This window comes from Drosophila ananassae, chromosome 2R (assembly GCF_017639315.1).
Source record: "Drosophila ananassae strain 14024-0371.13 chromosome 2R, ASM1763931v2, whole genome shotgun sequence".
Lineage (NCBI taxonomy): Eukaryota > Metazoa > Arthropoda > Insecta > Diptera > Drosophilidae > Drosophila > Drosophila ananassae.
This window is the reverse complement of record NC_057928.1, coordinates 23562911-23589217: the sequence shown is the minus strand read 5'-3', so window position 1 is coordinate 23589217 and position 26307 is coordinate 23562911. Positions and strand designations below refer to the sequence as shown.

The following is a 26307-nucleotide window of genomic DNA, read 5'->3' as shown; positions in this document are numbered from 1 at the left end:
AAACTGAAAACCCCTTTTTTAATCATAAAATCCCAATAAAAAAAGGTTAAACACATTAAAAATAGATTTAAAATATGCAACTATACATTTATTTATACATAAAAGTCGGTTTCAAAAGAATTGTTTACAAAAAATAGGGATTCCATTGTTCTTTACTGTTCTACAGCTTTTCGAAACCAATCGAGATTCCTTCGATCCGTGTTTTGTGCCTTCTTTTGGTCTCTCGAATCCCACCCATGGAATGATAATGATTTTGAGGGCGTTTCTTTGAGGATTAAATTAATAGAAAATGATTTATAAAACCGCAGCTCAAGCCGCAGCTGGCTTTTGCCAAAATTTGTAATTTTTTGGAAAAGATTGCTTCTCGATTAATTTTCACAATACGAATAAAATTACTTAACAGCTTTAACATACTATAACTGTGTTGTAAATATGCATCATTAAACTAACACACAGGTTCCAAAGACGACTAATTCAATTACCATATCATAAGATATCACAACAGTATGTCAGATATTCCTAAAGCACGAGGATGAGGTACTCTATAGGGTAGGGATTTAAATACAAGTAATTTAAAAAGAAAGAAAAAGTGAAAATCAAAATAAAAATCCATTGGCAATACGCTTTATTTTCCACTAGAAAATATATCTAGAAAGAAAGTATATATTTTCGATTCTTTGTACCAACAACTTAGGAGCTAGGCATGGTAATAATTAAATCAAAATTATGCTCTTAAAAATGCAACTGAAATTATAAATGAACCAAAGATCGGTAGTAACTGCAAACAGATTAAATTAATATTACGGGGGAAAAAATTAAATATGCTTCTCCGATCGGATTCCATCCTTTCGTCTTTATATATACATATATATTATGCAAAAATTAGAATTAAGAAATGCACAAAAATATTGGAATGCATAAACAAAAGGCAATTAGAATACGTAAACGCGGAGGAAGACATTCTCAATGCAATACGATATAATAATGATGAAGAACATGAACATGAAAGAACTAAATATGGCAAATTTTAATAATATTTAACATAAATTCTATATATGTGTGTAATTAATATTGGAAGAGCTTTGGAAACAAATCGGTGGAAGTAAGTGTCGAAGCTAAACCAAATAGTGTTTGCGTCAACAAGTTTCATTGTTTTTTGTTTTTTGTTTAAATTTAACATGAAATTAAATGCATTTAATAAATATATCTTATGTACGCGTGGATGTGTATATGCAAAATGGAAGTAAATTTGTTCTTAACAATGCTTTTTGTTTGCATTTTTTTTTAAATTAATAGCTGTATGACAGTTATATAAAGTAAAATATACATGATAGATGTATTTTGTATGCAAGTAGGTTTCTTTTTTCTTTCTCGTTTGTAAATAGCATTCACATTTTTGTTAGAATTATTTGCTTTTTGTTCTCGCATCGCCTCTGGGCAACACCCCTAAGATTAGTTAGTTTTTTGTTTGTTTAAAAGAAATTTTTGCTACGCCTAAAATAACTGGTATAATGTAGGTAATATTACGCATATACATATATATATATAGAGTTAAATATATAATATATATATTTTACGGATAGGTTGCTATTTACAACGTTTCATTTCGCTACTTTCGTGTTTTCTCAACTAAGGCTAGGCTTAAAAAATCTTCGCAATTTCGGAGTTTTTAGTTTTTTTTTTTAGTTAATAGGCTTAGGCTTAAAGAGTTATCAGTTTCCGGAGGACCTGTTTAAGGACCTCCTCCCTTTTGGATTTTCTCATGTGTATAAATAATGTTAGCACGTACAAAAAATAAATAGACTTATAAATATTTAGATTTCTCTTTCTTTGTTGTTTTGCTTGTTTCTGTTTTCTGTTTTCTGTTTCGGTTTCTGTTGTTTTCTGTAAAAATCTTGTGTATAAAAATGGGGGGCAATTAAAAAACTTAATCTAGACCTTCTCTTAACGTTAAACTCGTACAAATTATACAAAAAAAAGAGCCTAGAAATAAGCACATTAAACTGTTCATGCAACAGCATATCCTTCCTGGTTGTTCTTAACGCTCTAAGCAAGCTGCCTGCCACTCAAGTTGCGTATTCCACCACTGCTTCACCTGGTCGGGATGATGGCCCGCGGCAACGCGAATACGCACAGCCTTGGACGCTAATAAATCGGCTGGGCCGGTTGCTGGGACGATGAGGTGCTGCTTGGCGGTGCAGCCACCACACTGGAGGTGGTCGACGAAGGACTCGACGACGATACGTTGCCGCAGTTGTTGTTGTTCAGGTTGTTGTTGTGCCGCTGCAGCTGGTGGCTTCGGAGTGGCTGGAACTGTGCCGGTTGGTGCTGCAGCTGCAGCTGTTGTTGCTGCTGCTGTTGCTGGTGGTGGGACTGCAATCGTTGTTGCTGGTGCTGCAGGTTGTGGAGATGGTAGGCGTTCATGTTGCTGGTGGCCGCCTGGTAGGGATAGGCTCGGACATTCTGCATTTGCGGCAGGACTGGCTGCGGCTGGAACTGTTGCAGTTGCTGCTGCTGTTGTTGCTGCTGCTGCTGATGGTGTTGCTGGTTCAGCTGGCCCGCTGCTCGCATCATGTGCCAGTAGTTGTCGTCGCCGATGGGCACCTGCTTGCTACCGTACTTCAGCTGCCTGGTGATGCCCTGCTTGTAATCCCGGTGATCCCGATCGATGGCATACGCCTTCTCTCTCAGCTTCTCGATTGTCCGCTTGAACTCGGCGAAGGCCTGCGGCGAGTGCTTCTGCAGCTCTGTGGCCAGTGGCACGAGGGGATTGTGTTGCTGGTGCTGGGGCTGCTGGAGGTGTTGGTGGTACGTTAGTGGATCTAGTAGAGACTCCAGCACGCTCATGTTGGACATGATCAGCGTGTGGATGCGCTGCAGATCGAGTGGCGGGTCCAGGGCCGTCACCAAGTCCATCTGGAAGTAGTCCATCTCCTTGTCGGAGACCTTCTTGCAGCCTGGCGAGTTCTCGTCGGAGCTACTGCAGCAACTGTAGAAGCCGGCGACAAAGGCCGAGGGATGGAAGTACCGCATCCGGTCCGAGTTCATCAGGCAGATTTTGTGCAGCAGGTCGAACCACTCGCGCTCCTCCACACAGTTCGTTGTCTGTACGATCAGCGACCGGTCGTTGCACACGATCTGCAAGTGGAGGGAAAAAGGGAAAAGTCAGATTATAAGCCTCGCAGAGTCTCGGTCTCATCTTTGCGCAATTAGCATAAATTCTGTGCGCACCCTGCCGCCGCCAATTGCAAAACAATCGCCTACCTTAGTGAAATCCGTCTGAGACAATTCCCACACAACACTTGAGATTAAAAAATAAAAGAGAAACAAAAGTTGGCACCCACGATGGGGGATTCATTCTCTTCTTTTCTAGGTTTTGTTTGAAATTTCCCTTTTTTTTCCCGCTCCGGCTGCCCCCAGAAAGCCATAAACAATGAACCGCCCCAGCCATACGCAAAAGCGGAGCCAGCACATCTGCATAATAATGCTAATTATTTTTAATTACCGCAACTTGTCATTGGCCCTCAGCCGGTTGTGAGTGATTAGTGAAAGTTTTGCGAGGCAACTGGTGTTTGGTTTTCACTCAGCCCGGAGAGATGGGCCCAGATTAGGAGCTACTAGTTGGCGGAGTGTGTGGGCTGGCATGGATCACCAGTTTGAAACCTTAAGACTCACCTTAAAACAGTTCTGCATCTTGAAACTCTTGTCCTTCAGCTGCTCCACGCTGACAATCTCCTGGAGCGGTATATCACAGATGGGTTGCTTGCCCTTCGACTTGGCGTAGCCGAGCGAGTGGGTGGTTAGCCGGAAGTATCGCTGCTTGAACTGTCGTCGGAATCGCTTGGGGCTGGTGGGGTACTTGGTCATCAGGCTGCCGGAATGAAAGCATAGAAAGCGGGTTCTTAGCAATACAGCCCTTCTCTAAAAACCAAAATCTAATCTCTCTGTTCTTGTTCTCGATCGGAGGAGGAATCTCTCTCACCAGTTCGAGGACAAGAACAGAGGTTGTAGTTTCTTGAAAAATCTTACCCCTCGCTAGACGTTAGTATAGTTTATAAGGTGTAATGGGTATGGTATGGTGGTTGGTGATGGTGAATAGTTGTTTGGTGATGGGTGTGACGGATTTTTGATTTATTATTTCATGTTTTGTTTTTATTATTTTGTTTTTTTTTTTTTTTTTTTGGATTTTTTGTAAAAGCAGCGCGCGGAAAAGAAGAGAAAGATAAAGAAAGTTTCGGTATTAGAAACAAAGCGTAATTAACCAAATGTTTTGGGTGGGATATGCCGAATCTATAGAACATATAGGGTATATAGAGGGAGCATTGTACAGTCCACCAGTTGACATATATAGCTAAGGATCGTCCGGATATCTTACCCCTCTTTAAGTAATACTGGTTTAAGGGGAGCGGCCGCCGCCGCCGGATGAACGCCAGTTGCCGTTTGGCTCGGCGGCGTCGAGATCACCTCCAGGAAGTGCTTCACTGCCTCCACATGCTGCTCCGTGCAGAACTTCTTGTACAGCTCGCCGGTATACTCCTCCTTGCAGGGCTGCTGCGATGATCGGGAGCTGACCAGGTTGCCCAGCGATTGGATCGTCTTGGAGATCAGGGTCAGAGTGCGATTCGTTTGCGCATCCTACCGAGAAAAAAAGGAGAATATTAGCAAGAATCCTTAGAGCTTTTAAGAAGCCTCCTTACCAGTCGTTCGGTGGTCAGGTCGAAGAGCTTCGGGCCCAGGATAGCCGGCGCAAAGAAGCGCAGGAAGATGAACCCGGAGACCACAGAGTACCGCACCTCCCGGTTGCTGGGAAACCGCTCGCCCGCACACTCCCGCAGCTCGTGGAAGATCTGGCACAGCACCTTGGGGCAGCGGTTGGCACTCTTTGTTATCGCCTCGAACACCCGCTCCACGTAGTCCTTCAGGTTGTGCAGATTCGTGTCCACCGCCGAGCGATCTTTCACCTTGCTCGGATCGATCTCGCAGGGCTTCTTCTCGGACACAATCTGGGAGAGCACCGGCCGCAGTGTCTGGTGGAGATAGTGCAGGCCGGATAGCCTCATGGCCTCGTCCATCATCTTGGACACCAGGGTGTTGCCCCGAAAGATCGTCGTGGGATCGGTGAGGTGCGAGATCTCGTGATCCGCCAGCGCCTTGATGATGGGCGCTATGTGCTCCGTGTGCGTGAAGAGACGGACCAGCGGCTGGGCCACCTCCGTCTTCCCAGAGACCAGTTCCCCGAGAATCGACACCGCCGACACTGTGATGGGTCGCTGGACCACGGACTCCAGGAGCAGGTTCAGCAGATCATCGTAGGTGGCCAGCGGGAAGACGTGATCGGCGGTGTAGTTGAGGTTCAATCGCAGCGATCCGATGGTGGAGTCGACACTAAGCCGCGTTCCGGGTGGGGTGGCGCAGGATCGGGGAGTGGCGTTCAGCGAGCGGCAACTGTGAGTGATGGACCGGGGCTGGAGGTAGTACCAGGCCGACGATGGAACCGCCTGCTGCTCCTGTTTGTTGAGCATCGGCAGCCGCACCTCCCCCAGGAATACTTTGTCCGCCATGGCGCCGTGCGCGTCGTGCCACAGGCTTATCACAATTTCCACCAGATCCGCTCCTCCCAGGGGATAGATGGAGTACCCCTTGTTGCCTGTGGACTCCAGTGAGCTGGTACTCTTCTTGCTGCCCGTTGTGTTCGTGCTGCCCGCCTCGGCGTCGATGTGCAGATCGAAGTACATGGTCTCGTCGAACTCCGGGTCCACCGTTTTCTTCCGCTGCTTGGTGCTCCGGGTCACCTGCTGCTTGTTGCTGTAGTGGGCTGTGCACACCACGAACGGGTCGCAGGTGCCCTGCTTCTTGGCCAGATCCACGCAGGCCGGCACTCGGATGGTCACTCCCACGATCCTGGGCTGTGAGCTGGCCTTCCAGTTGGCCAGCTGATCCGTGGACGAGGACGTGGTGGTGGTGTTGGCGATCTGCTGGAAGTGCTGTGTCTGCGCCGGGGCCGGATGGTGGACGTGCCCGAAGAGCCCGGCTGCTCTCGTCTTGAGTGTGATGCCCGCGGAGCGGTTTCCACTGTTGCCGGTTGAGGCGCGCTGGATGATGCTCAGTTCGCTGTTCTCCTTGTAGTCGTTGAGGTGCGCCCGCTGCTGGTGGTGGTGGTGGTGCATCTGATTGTGCGGCAGTGTGTGCTGGCCCAGTTCTATGGTCTCCCCTTGCGGTTGTGTCGAGGCTTCCTCGAATTTCACCTCCACGTTGACCATGCCCTGGACCTCTGAATCCGAGTCCACTGGCCTCAAAGAGAACCAGTGATCCTTGTTGTTGTACATATGGAGCTCCTCGCGCTTAATCGCTATCTTGCCAATGGGCTTGTCCTGCTTCATGTCCCGGTCCCACACGTAGACGCAGAGGAAGCGGAAGCGACGCGGTATCTTGAACTGATGCTCCTCGCCGAAGAAGGGATTGAGTGTGCGTTCGATGGTGGGTGTGCGGCAGATCTCCTCCTGGTCGAGGGCGATGGTGCAGTAGACATCGCGTGTGCCCTGTGTGCTGCAGCTGGTGTTGGCCGCATTGCGACTGCTCAGATTCTTTGCCTCGCCTGGAAATAATAGAACAAAATGGAATAATTTTAATAAAAGTCACTAATAGATAGTCATAATTCCTAATTAAACAAGCTCCCAATAGGTCGTCCGGCCTTGACTTTCGATAAGCTCATTCATTACAACACCAGGCACTGCAGCGGGCTCTTTGAGTTCCGAAAAAGGTGCAACGCGAACGTGACTTCCTGTGCGAGTGCTGCTGCTGGGGGCCGCAATGCTTCACCACCTGGCTAGCTCTCGACAAGACTGCCAGCGTCAATAATAAACGATAGCCTTGATAAGCGGACAAAAGGGTGAAGGCGCCAGCCAGCCAGCCAACCACCTCCTCCTGCCCACCAATGACCAATGCAAGAAATAAGCGGCATCCGAGCGGAAATATAATAAGTGCACGGCACACACCACCGCACCACCAGACATGTGTGTATGACTCAACAGACTCCATAAACAGTTTCAGATATGGGTTACCAACGAATAACTTGCTCCAAGATACATGCTTCTGGCAAGTTTCAGCAGAATCGTATGAGGTATTAGGGTTCTAATGAGTTCAGGATCGGAATAATGGAACCACTAGGAATCTCCTCCAATATCCTCCCTCTCTCTATCTCTTTCTCTCTCTCTTACGGAAGTTGAACTGTATCTTGAATTTGTTTTTCATTGAGATCCCACCCACCACCCCTCTGCTGTTCCGCCCTCTCTTGTTGACACAGCTGAGCGGCCTAGGTGGGCCAACTACACTACACCACATGCACCTCCTATATATGTATGTGAGTTATCAGCCCGCGACTATCAATGGGGTTATGCGATTGTGTGCGTGCCTGTGAGTATCTCCGTGTTGGCAAAACAACGGCACTTTTTCACAATCCCCCATACTCACGCCTTTCGCTCTCACACTCACTCTCTCCCTCCCGGCTATAAGAAAACCCTGATAACAAAGGAATTTGTTAGTTTTTTTCTCCCTTTCTGCTTGTTTTTTTGTTTTTTTTTATGAATGAATGAAATAGTCAAAGTCGAGCCATCAAAAGCACATTTTATATGCAAAAGCAAAGCAAAGCAAACAAAAAGCAAAAGCAACATTTTAAAAGTGACTTTCGGAGAGAAGAAAAAGCAAAAAAGTCAAGTTCATTCATGAAATCGCCGTAGTAACTGTGAGATGTGGAGAGAGCGCTGAAGAGAAGCTGCTGGGAAACCCCCCCAAGTAAAATTTTTTTATGGCTCCACCACGTCATTGAGCATTTAAATTTTTTGTATTTATTTTTTATAGATTTGAGAGATTTCTAAAAATTAATGACATAATCGGGGGAAGATCCCGCTTACTCACCACATAGAAGAAGAGAAAGAGCGGAGAAAGAGCGATAAAGGAATTGCAAAATGATTTCGAAACGAGCCCCCTATAGCCATATTGGCTAGACCTTCCAGCGGATTGAGAAATGGATGTACTCTCTGACTCCCTCTGACCATCGGGGCATATGTACATATATCATCTTACGATAAACGGAACTGGAGCTCAGTGAACCGACGGGGGCTACTGGATCGGAGAGGTTTATGCATGCAAAGTCAAGCGGAAGTTGATGGAATATCTTTCTCTCTCTCTCACTCGTGGGAACGGATGTAGCTGGCATTTTTTGAAATTACAAAACCAGATTAATCATTTATCGAAAAAAAAAAAGACATGTTTATTCGGCGGCTAATGCATATTATTGCTTATATTGGTGGTCCGACATGCGGCATGTTTCTTTCAACGTGTCTGGGGGATCGGATGATCTCTCCTCAAAATAGAACCATCCTGCCATATGCCACATGCCACATGCCACATTGCCGCCACCACGAAAAGTTCGGAAAAAACTTCTGAAGACCGGCACCGCATTGACATTTGCCTTGGAGGCAAAAAATTACAACATGATCCCATTTTCCATTTCCACACTTGGATAGAAAATGAAATTTAAAGAGTTTGTAGGCATATTTGCTTTTTAGAGTCTGCTTTTGATTTTCTGCACCGCAATATGCAAATCAATCCAGTGCAGCATGAAACGCGAGCGAATTAATGAGGCGATTACTCCAAGAATGGTTAAAAAACAAAAAATACAAAAACTGACAAGGAAAACCCGTAAAGAAGGAAGCAGACAGCCCGCCAGCCCGACAGCGCTCTGTAATAAATTCTAAAAAAGCAAATGAAACAAAAAGCCAGCCAGCCAGCAGTTATTTATGCAAAGGAACGGAAATAGAGATAAATTCTGTATTTTTTTTTTTCGCTTCTTGCTCTTGCTGGCTTGCCAACGGAAGGGAGATTTCCACAGACAGATCTCCTCCTTCCCGTCTATATATGTAGTATTCTGGTAGTATTCCATGTTGTTTGTTTAAGCGGCAGCTTCCTGTGGCTACTTTTGGCCTTAAAGGTGGGAGTGGAGAGAGTAAAGCCCTTCCTTGCACTCGTTTCTATAGCTTTCATATCCCTCTAAGTGCACTTCCTTTTCCGCTGCCACTGCCACTGCCACTTCCTTTGGCCATTAAACCCGAACGAAAGGGCTCCTACTAACGTGTCTCGTGCAATTAGCTTTCAGGTTGCGGAGGAAAACAGGTTAGTTGGTAAGCCAGTGAGGTAGAGAGGCAGAGAAAGAAATGGGCGATCGATTCTTAAGACTCTGAAGTCTATTTAGTAATAATGCCGGGGCCATTGCATTTTATTCATTTGGAGATGAAGCCGAAGAGCTCGGAGAGATGATCGAAAACCTGTTTCTTCCCTCTCGATCGTTTCTCGGTACGTGCTGATCGATTTCCGGTCTGATTACGCTTCTTATGATGATCTCCTCCAGCTTTTGTGTGGCTTCTGCTTGGTCTCTGCTCTTTATTTATTAGCAATATTGTATAAACTTTAAGCTATAGTAGCTCTTATTCTTCATCTCAGTTAAGTCCCATTTTATCTCCATTTTGGCACTACACTATTAACCTTCAATTGCACAAATCGCTCAGCCATTGCACGACTTCCATTTAAAAAAAAAGGCCAAATTCGGCAGACGCCTATTACTATTACTAAAAAAATAAATAACAAATAAAACAGCAAATGCCGATCATTAGAGGCACAACTTGTGCCATAAAAGTGAAATAAATGATAAATAAACTTTGTTGGAGATGCCCACACACCATTTCGTTTCAGTAACCTTGGTTGGAAGTGGGTTTCAATGGGGTCCCTCATCTTATGCCTCATTACTTAACTTAGTTAGAGCCCCCTTAGATAACCCTTCCCAAAAAGCCAGCCGCATCTAACTATACCTTCCACCAAGCCCAAGCCCATTAAAAACTTGTCCCCAGCCTTAAACCCAACCATTCTTGGCCCCTGACATTTCCGCTGTGGTGGTATTATGGGATATACACCTTTCGAGAAGAACAGAAACCACAGGGAACGACGACAAACGACACTTGAAACGAGCCAGCGAAGCGCACAAATTGTGGCTCAAAATTAATAACACCACAGAGATAGATGGAGACCAGAAACAGGCCCCGAAATGTGAAATAAAAACAGAATTCATTTTAATTACAAATTACGAGATGCGCCACAATGGGATTGGGCCTGGGATTGGACTAGGGGGTTCCGCAGTTGCCTCTGACCCCGACCGCGACCCGGAGTCAACTCAACATCAAAGTAAATGCGAAGAGGTCAAGCGTCAAGTCATAAAAACTCCATCTGGAGTATGTGTAGCAAGCTGCCACTGTTGCTGGTGGCAGAGTCATCAACGTGCAAGGAGACACTGCCACTTCTTCGACCTGAATAAGAGATATTTTACTAATGCACTAATTACATAAAATTGTTCAAAGTTAAAGGCAAAAAAGAAACTAATCCTTCCTCAAAAGCTAATTAACATTGCTGGCCAGAGCAATTCGAATGAAAAATATTCTGCTTTAATTGTTAGAAAAATGATTTCAAGATACGACCCGACAACTAATTGTCTGTCGACCAAACCTCACATATGTACACATGAAGAAAATGTGTCATATTCTTGGCAAAAACATAACTCAAGTCAGATCTCCGGCTAGAAGCAACTAGAAACCTTGTGTTGCTTCAATTGCAACCAGTTTTGCTGGCCAGAGGCCGAGACTTGGCGTACAAGACACAACCGGCTTTTAATTAATTACCTTTTTTGGCCAAACTATTTATTGTTGTTGTCATTGTCGCTCCAAACGGCAGACCAAACCCGAGATCAGACCCGAGAATCCATGTTAACTAGTGGCCTCTATAAGCCAACTCCAACTACATATTCTTCTCAAGTTCAACGAAATCTGGACGACTGGAGGACTGCGTGTGGTCTTTTTTAATTCGTCATGTAAAGTGTCATTGATATTCCGGCATGAATCGATCGGGGATGGGGAAATCGAGAGAAGATCGAGTGAGTCACTCCACTCACCCATTGCTGCACTCGACTACTCGACTCGGTACACTCCCTACTTCTCGGGTCTCGTAGAAAACGAAATTTAGGTTATGCGCTCAACATTTTAATTAAATGGAAAAAGTATTACGAAGGTAGGGGTTTCGTGTAGAAATCGCAACAGCCAACAGCCGACAAAATGGAAAGCTCACAACAATAGAGTGTGTAATTGAAACTGAGCACGATGTGGAAGTATTATTATTAAGCATGCAAAGCATAATGAAGTGGAAATATGAAACTTGAAAGAGGAATATAGTAGGGGTGACAGAGCTAATGCGCTATAATGGTGCCATAATCGATCATGATTATAGGAAGCGGATAACTTTCATTCTTCAGTCATTAGAGACTAAAGAATTTTAAAGGAAAAAGTGAGAGATGGCAGGAAATCGATAAATAGATTTAATTACAGATAGATTTTATCGACAAATAGAGCATCTCTATTAGGGATGTGCTGGATAAACAAAGCATGTTTCAACACGTCTCTGGCAGGAAATCAGGGCAAAAGGGTGACAAACGTGAGGACAAAGTGAGTGTGATAAGATAATCGAAACCCAACACGTGTTTAATACATTTTAAGAAATATTTTCGCAGCGAGGGCTTAAAACTGACGGAGGAAGAACGGCTCCCAAAAGGAAGTGGAAAGGGTGAAACCGACAAAGACACATGCGCATGCGAAAACAATTGAAGCGTGCAAACAGCAGAAAAAAAAATAAATAAGGAGAAACGAGAAAAGCAAGAGTTTCGCAGAAGAACCCTCCTCAACCGCATCATCACACCAGAGTGCCAGAAGAAGAAAGAAACTCTAGGGCGATGGGAAACGGAAATCAAAAGCGGCTACGGCTACGGCTACAATGTTGGTGCAGCTTTGCATATAATTTATGGCCAGGCTGAGAGCAAAAGCTGATTATGAGTTGCGAGATTGAAATTGTTGTTTGGGTGGAAAATGAGATTCAAAGAGGTATAGGTGTGCGTGTGCAGGTGTGACCTTTTTTTTTTACAAGATTTTTTTTGTTTTGTGGTTATTCCGTACTACTGGGTTTCACATTTTACGAAAAAACAGAAAAAAAAAAAAAAACGAAAACAAGGCGACAAAAAAGGAAAAACAGGAAATGTAAAAACATGGAAAAAAAAACAACCGCAACACTATCCCGCTCTTCTTCTTGCGAGATCTCCCTCTCTTCCACTCGCTCTCTCCCTCTCGCTGGGCGAAAGATAAGTGTCATTCATTCATTTGACCTTTCGCCGATATAAGCCATTAATCGATGCTTTTCGCTGCTGCTGCTTGCTGATAATCATTCATAAAACAGACACCACAACAGAACAGACATTCGCCGAGACAGCCGAGAGAAATGTACACCGAATTCGAAAATTCCATTCATGAAAAAACCCACACATTGTTGCTGGATCTCTCGCCTCCACACGAGTATGACTGTGTGTGTGTGTTTGTGTGCGGGCATGCGCTGGAGCGTCACACACACAGACACACACACATGGGGGGATTTCAGATTCATTCACAAAAAGGGGGCACATGCAAACCGAGGGGGGTGACAAGAAGGTGGAAGCGCGGTGGATGCCGTAACATTCAGCCAGGCATCAGGCTCAAAAGTCGGGTGGCAAGTTTCTATAGCTTCTGCATCACCAGTACCAGCAGTACCAGCAACAACAAAGGCAATTGCACTGCAGGCTGCAGCAGCCTCGACAAAACATTACAAAAATAAGAAACACACGCACACAGTGACACACACGCGCACACTTGCAGGCCCGAGCGCATTTGTTGAAAAAGAAAAACAAATATTCTGCCATTTAGCATCGTTTTTCTGACAAATCATCAATGCTTAATAATTTTAGCCACTTTTTATTACACTCTACACTGATTTTCATAGAATTTGGGCCCGTTTTAATGTTGTTTTCTGTGGGAGAGACTCTGCTGGGCGACAGCGACGCTGTCAACATTCCAGCACACCAGGCACCTTGGAAACCAAGCTATTTCGCGACGATTTCACTGCCCCCCGATGCGGGGTGGACTGATCTAGGTGTAGAAACGGTTTTCCATCGATTTCGCACCAATTTACATACCAATTTTCACTTTTAATTGCTCTTCAATGCGCACTTCGCGTGTATCGGCCATTTTGTTGTTGTTGCTGCTTGGCTCGACTGCAGGGACGGCGAGCGATTCGATGGTGCCGCCCTGGTCGCACATCAAGCGTTTTTTCTTCAGCAGCATCGTGCACTCGATTTCATAGCAGGCAGCTTGTTTCCGGAAGACCGTGAAACAATTTTTGTTTCGTTTTTTTTTTTTTTTTTTCGTGTTTTAATTATTTTATCGCGGCAAATTGCTATTAGAAAACTTTTCACCGGTCTTGCAATTCGATTTCGAATTAACTATTTTCTGTTTCCACAGCGTTGCACGTCAGTAGCAGAACTCCGATGATCGGCTTTTGCCTGGCGATAGCGTTAATCACTTTATGGGCGTGTTTATTTTGTTGCTAAATTATTTTCACTTTATTTTGTAATTTGTAGTGTCACGAACAGATTAAAATTTCGATTAATTTCATTGCGATTGAATTAGTCTCGAATATCTTGTCTCGGTTTTCTGTCGAATTTTACTCGATGTCTGCGTCCGCGACCAACCTCCGGAATTTACAAGTCTCTTTAAAAATAAAGTAGAGGTGGGAAAACATCGATGTTAGCATCAATGTCATCGATATTTTCAAACTATCGGTCTCACCTATCGATTGGAGCTATAAAATGCCTATCTCCTGGTCACCCTGTGTTTCGATGCGAAGGAATTTCAAAACTATATTTATAGCACAGCTTAGAAAAACATTTAAGTTAATAATTCAGTCATGTAACTGACTATCTTTTAAATTATTTTGTCTCTTCACCATTCACAACACACAAATGCATTTAACTTTTGAAGAGTTGAAACTACGAGTCACGCAATTACTGTTATTTTTGGGTTTTCGTTGAAAATCAAATAGTTTAAAATTATTATAATTTTAAATTATTCATAGTTTAAGTTTCCGGTTTATTTTTGTTTTAAGATATTGCTATTATTTCTTGAGTAATTTTAATTTTTACGCTTGCACGGCCGCTTACAACTGTCTGGTGTTGTGGTCAAAACTAAAATGAAGTCAAAATTTTGTGAATGAAAACGCACACTCTTGAAAACGGACACCTTCAGACCAACAAAAACAAACACATGTTGCACCAGGGCGGCGCCTGCATAGCCAGCGGAGCGGAAGCGACGCAAAGGGAGGGAGAAAGTTTCGGGCATAACCGAAGAAGCCAATGAGCTGCTATAGAAATGCATTACAAAATTTATTAAAATTAAAATTATGTATTTAATAAATTTTAAGAAAATAAAATTTTTCTATAGTTATTGAAATTTACTTAAACACAGGCTGGCAAACTGAAGTACCCTACACTCCGCAATGTAGCGCATTTCGTGTAGGCGTTCTGGCTCGCAGACGGAGGAAGCGACGGCCGAACTACATATATTAGAATTACAAAAGCAAGGCAGTGAAATGTGAAATTCACACGGCATCCGGACCAGGGACGTTGTTTGTTTACCGCATATGCTCTGCTGCCCTTTCTTCGTTTCTTCCTAAAAACCACACACATCAAAACAAGAACAACAACTACACTACATGCCCAAGTATCTTATCACAACTGCCGCCAATAAGTGGAAGTAGTTTGGGTCAAAAAGCAGAGAGACCTTCTCCTCCCACTCCTTTTCATTGTTTCCGTATGCCGGGGATCTGTGCTCCCCGGCACAGTGGAGTGCCTAATGACAACTTGAAATATGTATAGTATGTTCATCATTTGGCTCAACGAAACGTAACCGACGTGGGAAGGAGAAGAGGTCTCCGACTCTGCTCCACCCCTACCTACCTCTCCTTTCTCTCCGCACAACACCTGCCCCAGAGCCAGAGGGTAAGGTGCATTTTTTAGATAAAACTTGTATTTTGGATTCAAATGAATGAATTTACGGGTTTGTTTTCATTTTTTTTTGGCTATTTTACGCCCTGCTCCAGGCCATTCATGGAAATTTATGGTCGGGGAAGTGTTTTGATCATTTGTCTGGCTTCCGTTACTATTTAAAAAGTGGGCTCGACTTTTGAATGAAAAACACATCTCACTTCCCAGGGCGTTGATCCATTAAATATATCATCTTTATGGGGTATTAGCCGGCTTATGACATCAATATTTATCATAAAATATTGCCTATTGCGTTTCCTTTTCTTTTTATCTTTCATAAGTAACATATTTTTTTGTTATTTTAATAGAATAGTTGCTTTCTTCATCAAGGTATACTAAATATCCAAATATTAAATAAACATATTGCATAAAAGCATATGAAAACAAACCTAGTTTGCCTTTTTTATCTTCCGTAGATCATAGATCCTATTTATTAAAAATCATATCTATGGTTGGGTTAAGTCAATGGCCGTTTGAATTTTCTTTTATTGTTCTGTGTAGGATTACACGAATATGCTTTTGTTATAGTATACAATAGACACTTAACGATTTCCATTTATAGTCATTTAATTAAATGTAATTTAGCAGTTTGTTAGGTGTTCACTTGAGTTGCGATTTAATCTTTATTACATAAATTGATTTTGTTTTGGCGCGCTAAACGTAAAGCTTAAATGGTAATTATGTTTGTTTGCATAAACAATGAAACTTATATGAAATACTTAATAAAAAAGATCGCTTGAAACAATGTGTTGTGGTTGTGTGTCGTGTGTGCTTGTGTGTTTGAGAGCGTTGGTCGAATATATATCAAGCAGCCCGACAGGATCTACGCCTAGTGATCAGTTTATCCGGCCGCTTTATTCCCGATGCCAACTCCAGCTCAACGGCAGCCAAACTAGGAAACGATAAACAAACTGAAAGGCAAGGAGAATCTTTATTAATCTATCTATATATATAAAAGAACAACGTGTTTTATGTTACACATCTTATAAATCAAGAACGGAAGAACAGATTTGAGTGAAAATTGGTAGGGAGGTAGCTTAGAGCCAGGAGAAGGACATAGGATACTTTTTGTCCCGTTCGACAGCGTTCCTCCCTTTCCTCCCTGGCCCATACTTTTTTATTTAGGCAGACAGCTAAGAAGAAAATGTCAAATCAGTTACAAACGAAGTCAAATTCATAGTCAGGCTCTCAAATTTAACAACGAACCAAAAAGATTGTGTTGCGCTGAAATCAATATTAAAACTATTTCTATTAAATAAATAATTAACAAGTGGATTGAAGTGAAGTGAAGTTTAATTAATAATGCCGCGACCAAGACGGTCGAATCTTTCCCGACAAAGCCGTAATGCAAGAACAATACAAAATATTGCATATGAAAGGACTGAAGAAGAACGAGAAATTGCACGTGAACAGCGCCGCAATAGTATGGCTCGACTTCGTGCTTCTCAAATAGATTTCAATTTGCGACGCAGATATTTAGCTGATTTGAATCGAGCTGCGTTTCGATACGATTGCAGCAATGATTACAGCTTGCATCCTAGCGTTTGCATTGGGCAAATGGACGTTGTTTGCGAGTATTGTGGTGCATTAAAGTTTTCCGGAGAAACGCCTGGATTATGCTGCGTTAATGGTAAAGTGAAATTGCCAGTGTTGACTCCGCCACAAGAGCCATTGTATTCATTGCTTTGCGGCGAAACACAAGAATCACGCCACTTTCTTGCAAATACTCGAAAATACAATAGTTGTTTCCAAATGACGTCATTTGGGGCAGACATTATCGAAGAAGGAGGTTTTAATCCGACATTTAAGGTATTTATTTTTGTACTTACATAGAATGTAGTTAAAGAATCTGGTTTTTATTTTGTAGAATTCACCATCGAATTGGATCATTACTACCTTTCGAAGATACACAGAATAAATTTTTACAAATATATAAACTGTGCAACGGTACGCGTTTGGTGGTTAGTAAATTGATGAACAATGTAATTTACGCTACGATAATGATAGGAAAATTCAAAGGTGAGGAAGTTCTCATTCCGAGGATCCCGATGATCCCAACCGATATGCCGTTTGAATTTAAAAGACTTCAATTTCCGATACGTCTTGCATTTGCCATGACAATCAACAAATCACAAGGCCAATCCTTAAAAGTTTGTGGTTTAAATCTAGAACATTCATGTTTTTCCCATGGTCAATTATACGTGGCATGTTCACGGGTCGGAAGACCATCTGCGTTGTTTGTTTTTGCGCCTGATAATAAAACAAAAAATGTCGTGTATCACAAGGTGCTTAAGTGAAGAGCAACCTATGTACTAAAATACAGAAATAATAATGAATGATTAAGGAGGAGAAACAAAGAATATTGTATACCCACAAGTATTACAGAATTTAATTAATTTGAAAATTATTCTTTTTTGTTTGACTTATTTTTTATGCGTGCAACAACAATATGCCACAGCGAAACGTGGCAGGGTACTGCTAGTTAAATATATTTTATATACATTTATTTTATATATTATACTTACTTTTTCTCAACTCATCGAACGCTATCAAGTCCGTGTCCTTTTTATGGTTGGGTTCCTTTGGCGTTCCTTCGCTCCTTATCTATTTGTTATTAATGGACAACCTCTCGACGCTGGCAAGCAGCTCGTCGGCGGTCTGGGAGACTACCTCCTCCTGGTGGTCGCTGGTGCTGAGGTTCTGCAGACGCTGTTCCAGCGCCGAGAGGTCCTCCAGCTCGCGCTGCTGCTTAACCATATAACGCAAAATCAACGTGGTAAGCATACACATGTCCTCCAGAATCTTTGCCGTCTCCGGAGTGGGATGGTCGTATCTGTTGCGCAGCAGTCTCAGCTTTGCCTCGGCCAGCTCCAGCGGAGATTTGTTGCTGCGGTCGTACATATGGACACTGGCACCTCCCTGCAGCAATACGCCCACCACCACATTGAAATTGTTGGAGCTGGCCGAGATTACGGCCAGATGGAGTGGCGTATTCCCCAGAGAATCAACCACATTGGGATTGGCTCCGTACTTGAGCAACTGCTGGACAATAGGTATGTAGCCGCGACAGGCAGCAAGGTGCAGCGGACTGCGATTGTACTCATCGGCGGCATTGGGATTAGCCCCGGACTCTAGAATCCGGTTGAGCAGCTCTATGTTGCAGGTGGAGGCGGCGGTGCGCAATTTGCGGCCATTTGACTGGGTGAGGATGTTGCTGTAAGTGCAATAATGCTTCATCCGTTGCATCCTGGGGCGCATCTTAAAGCTCTTGCTGCCAGAGGGAAGCGTGCTCGGATGGATTAGACTGGGCAGATACTCGCTGTTGGAGTTGGATGAGTTCTGGTTCAGTGGCAGGGGCGGCAGATGCGGCAGCGCAAAGTGCTCGCCCCGGTCTCTACTCAGCTGGAATGCGTTGGTGCTAGAGTTTGAGTTCAGGTTCAGGTTCAGGTTGAATTGCATGTGGGGCCATTCGCCGTGCGTATTGGGCGAGGAGGTGGGCGTTGGGGGCATCACCTGCGGCGGCGGTGTGATCATTATTCCCTTCGAGGCACTTCCGCTCGCTGGCATCGGCATTGGGCTGGACCTAACAATGGCCATGGACGATGGGGCTGGCGACATTTCCACCTCCTCCTTGGAATCCACAGAATCCACGCCGCTGGAGGAATCACTGTTGGTGGCCGCGGCCATTTGCTCCTCCGGAATCTGAAGTGCGTCTGTTTCTCTTTGTTCCTCCTGTTCTGGCTGCCCTTTGGTTTCGATTTTTGATGAAAAATCTGTGTTTAGGCACGCGCTGCTTATTTTCCTGTCTGTATTGTTTGTATTTTTCTCTATTTTTTTCCTGTTTACATTTTGACCCCTATCGATATGACCATGAGTGCGTGCGATACTAAGGGAAATGTCTATCGATAGCCAATTTTGCCAGCCCTGGTTAAAATAAAAATATTATTTTAACAATGTTAAACAATATTTAACTTTAATTTAAGATTAAGTCATAATTAAAATTATAAAAATCTTGTTTTTTTTTTTTAATTCTGAGGAATAAATTACTTTTTTTAGAGGGATTATAAAAATAAATTTTTCTTAGAAAAATTTTTCCATAACGTTTATTTAAAAAAAAAACAATAGTAATCAATTGTGTTAATTAAAAACACTAATAACCTTCCATCAATGAAATCTTAAACCCATTGCGGCTCATAAAATGTACCCAATTAAATTAAAAACTGGTTTACACACTTAAAAACTTTATTCAAAATTCGTGCTCGGCCATAAATATGTATTTTCTAACAAAGCGGCACGGAATGTATTATCTATCATATGATTCAGCTCACAATTCAATTGGAGGGTACTTAACACACAGAAATACAAGATTTTTAGATTAACATTAGTTAGATACCTCCTTAAAACGAGTAACACATTAAAAACTTATACAGTTTGTTGTTAATCGAGGGAGAAAAAAGCCTCAAAATTAAGAAAACCAACAGAATCGCTATTTTCATCTAGACGTGGTGGGACTTTGTTAATTTGGGGGTGTGGGGGAGCTCTGATTTAGACCGCGAAAGGGGTGCTGAACAAAATGGGAAGATCGGTAAACTAAGCTAAAGTACATCGAGAAGATCCAAAAAATCTCAGAAGAGACATATTAATAGCAATGCGATCTAAATCCTTCTTGCGCGCTATTTCAAAAAGTTTATCATTTCTATGATCTTATTGCGGTTGTTGTACATGTACGCCTTGGTGTGCCACAGCATATTGATCAGTTTTTGGTCGTTCTTCTCATCCATGGCGATGTCCTCGCTGAGTTGCGGGTTGAATCTGAAGTAAGGTATCCCAATGGTGCTGCACCACGCCCTGGCGCGATCCACGACTCTCCCATCGGAACAGGTGGCTTGATCCACCAATAGATTGCCTAAAATATGGATTATAAGATAAATAAAGTCTCAGATTTTAGAAAATACTATTCCTACCAATGGTTGATATTCCGTACGCCAGTTTGGCTGTATCCCAGATACTTTCCGGGCGGAAAACATCAATGTCCTTCAGTTCCGTGACAGGAATATGGCCCGTGCCCAATGAGACTACTACAGATACGGGTATAGCCTCCGACTCGCGACCTACGCTCCGCAAGGCCATGTTGTATTCGTGGATTTCGGTCATGGCATCCAGTGTCGGATTATTGGCAATCAAGCCACCGTCCAAAAAGCGGCCAAAAGCCCGGAAATACGAAGGAGCCGCTCCAGTTGCGCGGGCTGCACGCCAGACCAATTGTTCCTCTGGCTGCGGTGGAGGAATTCGTCTGTTACCTTTAAAAGGAAACAAATACATTAGTGTGTCTACTTTTATTAACATTTTATGCTGATCCTATACATAATGAAAAAAAATACATGGAGCCATTTTATGGTTCCATGGAATGGGCATGGAACCACTATATGGTCCCCAGAGAAGGCTATATCTTTGGCAAAAATCATCGGGTTCCTGAGCGGAATACCTTAAACGAATCGTAGATTGATTCTCCGCAATTCTGCATCAAAATCTAGAAACATAATTTTTTTGAGATTTTTTAAGAAATTTTCTGGGGGGTCCCCTTCAAAAATCTTCGAAAAGGCATGCGGCCGCCTAATGATCCCATGTGAAACTCATATTCATTGGGCAAAAACCATCGGATTCTTAAGCGGAATATCTTACAAGATTTTGGGACCAATTTTCCAGAATTCCAGAATGTTTTCACTTACTGATTGAAGTCACTATGCCCAGGATGTCACTGGCGCTTGTGTAGTTCCGGAAGAGGTGCAAATCAACAGGCTTGCGGTCGGCCATGACTCCCGTGACCATGATCTTTGGATGCTTGATGTCCGTCATAACGTTGAACTCGCCAAGGTTGTCCTTCAGGATGGACTCGAAGAAATCGCTGTTGTAGGGTCGTGAGCCGACGAAACATTGCTCCTTCATCCGCAAATAGAGGCCCATGCACTGGCGCATTGTCTTGCCGCATCCTAAGCCCAAGGCCAAGATTCCGCCGGTACTGGTACCCGCAATCCAGTCAAACATGTGAATTATGGGCGTCCGTGATAGCTTCTCGATTTCGAGCAGCATCTGAACTAATACTAAGCCACGAATACCGCCACCGTCTAGGCAAAGAAGGCGACCACGACCGTACGGCTTGTCCCCCACTTCAGCGGCAATGGGCGAGGTGGGTGACGGAAGCTGTTCAGGACTAGCGGAAGGAGGAGTGGCAGTAGCGCTGGCCAAACTGCCTGAAGAGGTGTCCTTCTTCATTTCATCAGCATTAACCTTGGTGGTAAACATGCCCAAAAGGGCGTCCATGATGCTCTGTCCTTTCAACTCCTTCTCAGTGTCCACCACAACGGGCATTCTAGAGAAAATGAATTAATTTTTTGTTAAATTTTTAAATATTAATTAACTTACTGTGGTGGGGGCTGCTTCTCCATTAGCCCATTGGCCGCAGCGCCCAGCAATCCTCCCATGACCTGACGACTAGTGGTGGCCAGCATGTTTTCGATATGCTCGCGTTGCTCCACGGATTCGGGAGCTTCCGGAGGGATGCCGTTGTAGTTGCTCTTAGCATTGCACCCAGGCGGGCATTTGGACCCGGTATCTGGGCAGCGTTTGGCGCCCACCGAGTGCAGTATGTACAGAATCTCATCTTCCTTGTTGTTACTCGTATCATTACCCACCATGTGGCGTGGGGTTCGGCCATCCTTGTTCTTTAGGTTAATGTCGCATCCAAAAACCACCAAACACTGGACAATAGGTACTAGTTTCTTTTCAATGGCAATATGCAAGGCTGCATTACCCTCCTGGTCCAGGACATCAATGTCAGCGTCGTGGGCAAGCAGGGTTACGACGCACTCGAACCGATTTCTGGCCACCATCACGTGGAGCGCAGTGCGTCCCTCAAAGTTCGTAGCGTTTACATCGCAACCTTCCATTATGAGGGCGTGAAGAGTTTCCCGGGAGGAACACCAGTGCAGGGGAGTGCCTCCATATTTCATATCTTGCGTGTACAACTTGCTAACATTGGTTTTCAGGAACGAAGCCACCGAGGTGGGAGCCGAGGTCTTGTGTAGCTTGGCGATATTTTTCGCATTTAGATTGACATCGGCGCCGGCCAATAGCAATGCCTTTACGCAATCGGGCTTGTCGCCAACGCAGGCAATGTGTAGCGGTGTGTAACCATCCGAATTAATGTGGTTTAGGTTCACAGTGCTGTTGTCGGTGAGGAGCTATAACCGAGAAGGGGGAAGTCCCATGTTGATAAAAATTTAAAAGATAAGGCGACTGACTCACGTTAATAATTTCCTTGGTGGTGCTGGCGGCGTAATGAAACACCGAATTACTATTGATGTCCAAGTGCTCCAGCTTGCTCAGCGGCAGCAAAGCCTTCACCATTTCCATGTGGCCCTGCTTGATGGCCAGTTGGAAGGGGGACATTAGGGTGGTGTGGTCGGCTTGGTCTATACATTGCAACACTTTCGGATTACTGATGTAGTCCACCAGATTGAAGTAGGCTACCAAATGGGCAAGGGTCCATGACGGATTATCAGCCAGGACATCGCTGGCTTTCTGCAGACCATTTATGTTGTAGTGCTGAAAGAAGAAAAGGTTAATGGGAAGTACGAATCAAAGCCATTTAAGTCTTAGTTACTTCTTTAACAATGCTGACAAATACGGGTAACCTTTGGCGGAAAGCATTAAAGCGCTCCTCGGCCTCTGATTGCACTGGGGATCGGTACAAACTGAAGGACGTGGTGTTCGAGTCTGAGGTGGGCCTCTGCAGCACGATTTCATAGACAGCCCTCTTGTCGTTGGTGTTGTAGGGCGGGGCAAAGAGGACCATGGCATCATCCCGCGCCAAAACTTGCAGAGTTCCCAGAGATTCGCTCTTGATTTCAAGTACCTTGTTGGCCGGCTGGTCGCCCCCCAGCAGGCGCTGAAGAACTGCAAAATAAAATAATAATAACCTTTAGATAGGCGTTTATTGATTGGCATCTCTGAATCTAAACAAGACTACACACGAAAGACTGTACAACAAGGAAATGATTGTGAGGGAAATACCGAAGCCAGAGGCGAGGGCTCCAAAGGCCATCCACGACATGACTCAAGACCTCAGTGGATGCTGCTTGAACTTTGCACCGTGGATATTATTTTGTTACTTTGAGGGCTAATGTGGATGCGATGAACCTGACAGAGAAATAATGACCAATGGTTAGTAACACGAGAGACGATGGCGCTGGGTGAAAGGGTGGGTGGTTGTTTGGTTGCCAAGAAATCAATAGTGGGGCACATCAGACATCGGATGATGATGAAGCGGGCCGCACATATGTGTCGCACTTAGCATCAACCAGCCAATGGGGAGAGAACACCTAGCCCGCCGGCAGATCGGATGATTATGCGCCTTCAGTCCGTGTTCTTATCCTCCATTTCCCCCACATTTTCCACCATTATTCAGCTTTTTAATCAATATGTGTAATTGCATATGTGGGGTGATGATTGCGATCAAGTTTCAAAAATCTCAGTTTGCGAAAATTAACGCGCAAATTGTCTGACACCATGCGAAACAATCCTTAAGCCACCAGGTGGCTTCGAAATAATGGGGTAGGCTCTTTTATGGGCTGACCATTAAACATTTTACGGCTTTGCTTCTAAGGTTCCTTATCGCTCTACTTCAGTTGACTTTAAATTCTCGCTACCACAATAGAACTAACTGAAAATTAGCTAGCTTTTTGGCGATGGAAGCTTTTCCCTTGTGTAGAGCTCACGACTATCGATAGATTTAATCGAAATCGCAAAAAGGATGTTTCAAATCATATGAATGTTGTTATTTTAAAATGAACTTGCATTAAAAATTCTTAAAATAAAAATGAATTACAAATTTATTTGAAATATCTATGGTATAATATAGTTTTAAGGACCTCAACAGCTGTTTTTTCAGCACTGTAAGCGTTTCATCAGTAAGACTTATAAAATTGATTATTATTTGATACAAAAAAATGGAATATATGTATAGGACATTTTTTATTCTTAAAAATTATTATCTTCAGTTTATTCAGAGCTTAAACTTGAAACAAACAATATATTGCACGATAAAAACTTAAATATCGATTGCGCCTTCCACAAAAGTACCATCGATAGCTTTGGCAATTGTGACAGCCCTAGACGAGCCTCGAAATTGTTAGAATATTTACCGGATTCCATTTGTTTGCATTAGGAAAGTGCAAGTCGAAATTACACGCATTGGCCCCAATATCGCTGCGAGCTAAATTTGTCGTTTCCAAATTGTAATCAGTTTAGTGAGCTGCATTTCCTGCGTTGTTTGCTTTTCCACAAGAAACAGCTGGCTGCTAACTGAGAACTTGAGGTGCAAATTGCAATTAAGGTGCAATTGCAGATATATTTGCAATTGCAGTTAACAAGCAAGCGAAATCAGCAAGAATAGCAACACTAACAAGTAAGTCTATGGATTAGCAAATGGAGGATACAAGAGCGAATGGCCAAAAGGGCGTTGCTACGACCACATGCAACGAAGGTGGTCAGCGGATGGTGTGCGACGGGTGCGGGGGGTGGTGGTGGCAGTGGCTGTGGGTGGCTTTGCCAGTGGCGGTGGCGACCCCCCCAAGGGCACGATTTGCCAACGGTGGCGTAAGTGTCGCTGCGACCTGTGCCATTCTAATCTGGCGGAGCTCGCGATTTCAGTGCCTATTCGGTTACTGCCGCCGTGATTCATCCATCCACCGGTTGTCCAGCAGCAGATCCCCTGACGTAATTAATTCAAATTCGCAATTAAATCAAGTTTCTATCTGTGCATTCGCAGTCAACGGTCGAAGGCCCTGTCAGAATGCAGAACAATCCCAGCCCACAGTTGCCCTGCAAGGGTATATTGAAGACCTCTCGCAGTTTCGACAAGTCCGGGGCCAGGTAGCGTTAATAGGTCATAGAATCTAAACATTTTCTAATCAAGTTCCCTTCAATAGTTTCCGAAAAAGTGCCAAGTTCGATGAGCTCAATGTTCTGCAGACCTTCCATCCGGCCGACAAGGACTATGGCCATATGAAAATCGATGAACCCAAAACTCCATACAACTACACAGAAGCCTATGAAGATAACCGGGACGAGCTGGACACAGAGCTGCTAGTGGAGAAGTAAGACTGATACAAATATCTTATAGATTGTAATTGTAAAAAAAAATATTGTTTAGACTACGCATAGCGGCCAATACGCAACAGTCTTCAGAGAGCATTGAGGACGAGGGGTCGTCCGGCGACGATCAGCCTCTGAGTGAGGAGGAACGACGTAAGTGTTTAGTTCAAGAGCCTCTCGAATTTCCGTGACTAATCATAGGTACTCTGGTTACAGAACGTCGACGCGAATTTGAGCGGCGTCGCAAAGCACACTATCGCGAGTTTGAGGCTGTCAAGCTGGCACGCAAGCTGATACAGGAGGAGGACGATGACGACGAGGGTGAAGAGAGTACTGATGCCAGGAGCTTGGACAGCCGGCCCTCGGGTTCGGCGCAGGGCGCTTCCACCTCCAGCGGACGCTTCGCAAGCAGTTCCGCGAAAAAATCAAATGCCCAATCCCAACCGTCTGCCTCTCCGTCAACCAGTGCCACCAGCCATATGGACCTGGAGCCATCAAACAATTAGGAGTTATATCAAAACCATCAACCCCATCTAACAATCGATCGCAAATGTTTACCCAGACCTAGACGACAACGGGCAGCTCATTCAGTCGAACATCCAATGACAACAATTCAAATCAATATATCAGAGTGAGAGGGTGTGGATGCTGGTAACTAAAGTGATTAATTGAATATAACAACTAAAACACAACCGAAGAAGCCGTCGCAAATGTCTGTCACCGAATATCCATTGAATTAATTGTTGCTAATTGATTTTATCACATAAAATGTGCACTTGGTCGGAGAGTTTGTACGAAAGAGCAAATATAAATATCGTATGCGTCTTCTCAGCCGTAGCGTACCGTTGCAAATGTAGTTGAAACAAAAACAAACAAAAAACAAAATAGTGTTTAAATTCATATCGTTGTGGATGCACATAAAAATAATATTAGTCTACCTACCGTTCGCAGCTCCGTTTGCATTTAATTTGAATGGATGCAAGTGCCACAAAATCGAGGGTCAACCGAGTGGATGGATGAGTAACGTGTTGTAACTAAAGTTCAAGTTGATTTGGCCTTACTTTTAGTTATTTATTAATGTAATATTATTATTATTACTATTAAGTTTAAGCCATCGAATGCGAGAGTTTCAATAAAGAGAATCCAAAAGCCAAGCC

At 43.8% G+C, this 26307-nt stretch overlaps 4 protein-coding genes and 1 long non-coding RNA gene across 8 annotated transcripts; 2 read left to right on the top strand and 3 right to left on the bottom strand.

Moving 5' to 3' along the window:
• Positions 1 to 608: 608 nt before the first annotated feature.
• Positions 609 to 14373, bottom strand: LOC6507314 (GTPase-activating protein). 2 transcript variants are annotated; one of them, XM_032453884.2, is made up of 6 exons: positions 13091 to 14373; positions 4698 to 6595; positions 4376 to 4635; positions 4030 to 4035; positions 3676 to 3871; positions 609 to 3138 (listed from the first exon to the last, which is right to left on the bottom strand). In XM_032453884.2, the coding sequence occupies exons 1-6, from the start codon at positions 13236 to 13238 to the stop codon at positions 2146 to 2148; spliced, it is 3501 nt and encodes a 1166-aa protein (XP_032309775.1). In that variant the 5' UTR covers positions 13239 to 14373; the 3' UTR covers positions 609 to 2145. The 2 variants fall into 2 exon arrangements, with proteins under 2 accessions (XP_032309775.1, XP_001956265.3); XM_001956229.4 differs by lacking the exon at positions 4030 to 4035.
• LOC123257100 lies at positions 11428 to 11728 on the top strand. The gene is made up of 2 exons (XR_006507042.1): positions 11428 to 11540; positions 11606 to 11728. It is a non-coding gene; the product is annotated as an uncharacterized LOC123257100 (long non-coding RNA).
• A 1069-nt stretch (positions 14374 to 15442) lies between the features above and the next one.
• Positions 15443 to 18892, bottom strand: LOC6507313 (ankyrin repeat and protein kinase domain-containing protein 1). The gene is made up of 2 exons (XM_001956230.4): positions 17521 to 18892; positions 15443 to 15906 (listed from the first exon to the last, which is right to left on the bottom strand). Exon 1 carries the CDS (start codon positions 18680 to 18682, stop codon positions 17600 to 17602), a length of 1083 nt encoding a protein of 360 aa, XP_001956266.1. The 5' UTR covers positions 18683 to 18892; the 3' UTR covers positions 15443 to 15906; positions 17521 to 17599.
• A 327-nt stretch (positions 18893 to 19219) lies between these two features.
• On the bottom strand, positions 19220 to 23761 carry LOC6507312 (85/88 kDa calcium-independent phospholipase A2). Of its 2 annotated transcripts, XM_001956231.4 has the most exons (8): positions 23631 to 23745; positions 23069 to 23194; positions 22659 to 22951; positions 22301 to 22600; positions 21419 to 22236; positions 20725 to 21365; positions 19960 to 20295; positions 19220 to 19901 (listed from the first exon to the last, which is right to left on the bottom strand). In XM_001956231.4, exons 2-8 carry the CDS (start codon positions 23106 to 23108, stop codon positions 19669 to 19671), a joined length of 2661 nt encoding a protein of 886 aa, XP_001956267.1. In that variant the 5' UTR covers positions 23109 to 23194; positions 23631 to 23745; the 3' UTR covers positions 19220 to 19668. The 2 variants fall into 2 exon arrangements, with proteins under 2 accessions (XP_001956267.1, XP_014765158.1); XM_014909672.3 differs by lacking the exon at positions 23069 to 23194 and having other exon boundaries at positions 23631 to 23761.
• Positions 23762 to 24128: 367 nt separating this feature from the next.
• On the top strand, positions 24129 to 26304 carry LOC6507750 (protein phosphatase inhibitor 2). Of its 2 annotated transcripts, none has more exons than XM_014909958.3 (5): positions 24129 to 24461; positions 24825 to 24928; positions 24985 to 25152; positions 25209 to 25303; positions 25367 to 26304. In XM_014909958.3, exons 2-5 carry the CDS (start codon positions 24849 to 24851, stop codon positions 25654 to 25656), a joined length of 633 nt encoding a protein of 210 aa, XP_014765444.1. In that variant the 5' UTR covers positions 24129 to 24461; positions 24825 to 24848; the 3' UTR covers positions 25657 to 26304. The 2 variants fall into 2 exon arrangements, with proteins under 2 accessions (XP_014765444.1, XP_001956268.3); XM_001956232.4 differs by lacking the exon at positions 24129 to 24461 and adding an exon at positions 24495 to 24772.
• The last annotated feature ends 3 nt before the right edge of the window (positions 26305 to 26307 follow it).

Bases quoted from the DNA above. Each gene is read 5' to 3' on its own strand.
- LOC6507314 (XM_032453884.2), bottom strand. From the start codon at position 13,238: ATGCTGCTGAAGAAAAAACGCTTGATGTGCGACCAGGGCGGCACCATC. The intron at 6,596-13,090 runs GTATGTAAATTG...TATTATTTCCAG, and splicing joins GCAATTAAAAGTGAAAATTG to GCGAGGCAAAGAATCTGAGC. The intron at 4,636-4,697 runs GTAAGGAGGCTT...TTTTCTCGGTAG, and splicing joins ACCTGACCACCGAACGACTG to GATGCGCAAACGAATCGCAC.
- LOC6507313 (XM_001956230.4), bottom strand. From the start codon at position 18,682: ATGGCCGCGGCCACCAACAGTGATTCCTCCAGCGGCGTGGATTCTGTG.
- LOC6507312 (XM_001956231.4), bottom strand. From the start codon at position 23,108: ATGTCGTGGATGGCCTTTGGAGCCCTCGCCTCTGGCTTCG. The intron at 22,601-22,658 runs GTAACTAAGACT...TTCTTCTTTCAG, and splicing joins TTGTCAGCATTGTTAAAGAA to CACTACAACATAAATGGTCT. The intron at 20,296-20,724 runs GTAAGTGAAAAC...TTCCTTTTAAAG, and splicing joins GGGCATAGTGACTTCAATCA to GTAACAGACGAATTCCTCCA.
- LOC6507750 (XM_001956232.4), top strand. From the start codon at position 24,551: ATGGTGTGCGACGGGTGCGGGGGGTGGTGGTGGCAGTGGCTGTGGGTG. The intron at 25,153-25,208 runs GTAAGACTGATA...AATATTGTTTAG, and splicing joins ACAGAGCTGCTAGTGGAGAA to ACTACGCATAGCGGCCAATA. The intron at 25,304-25,366 runs GTAAGTGTTTAG...CTCTGGTTACAG, and splicing joins TCTGAGTGAGGAGGAACGAC to AACGTCGACGCGAATTTGAG.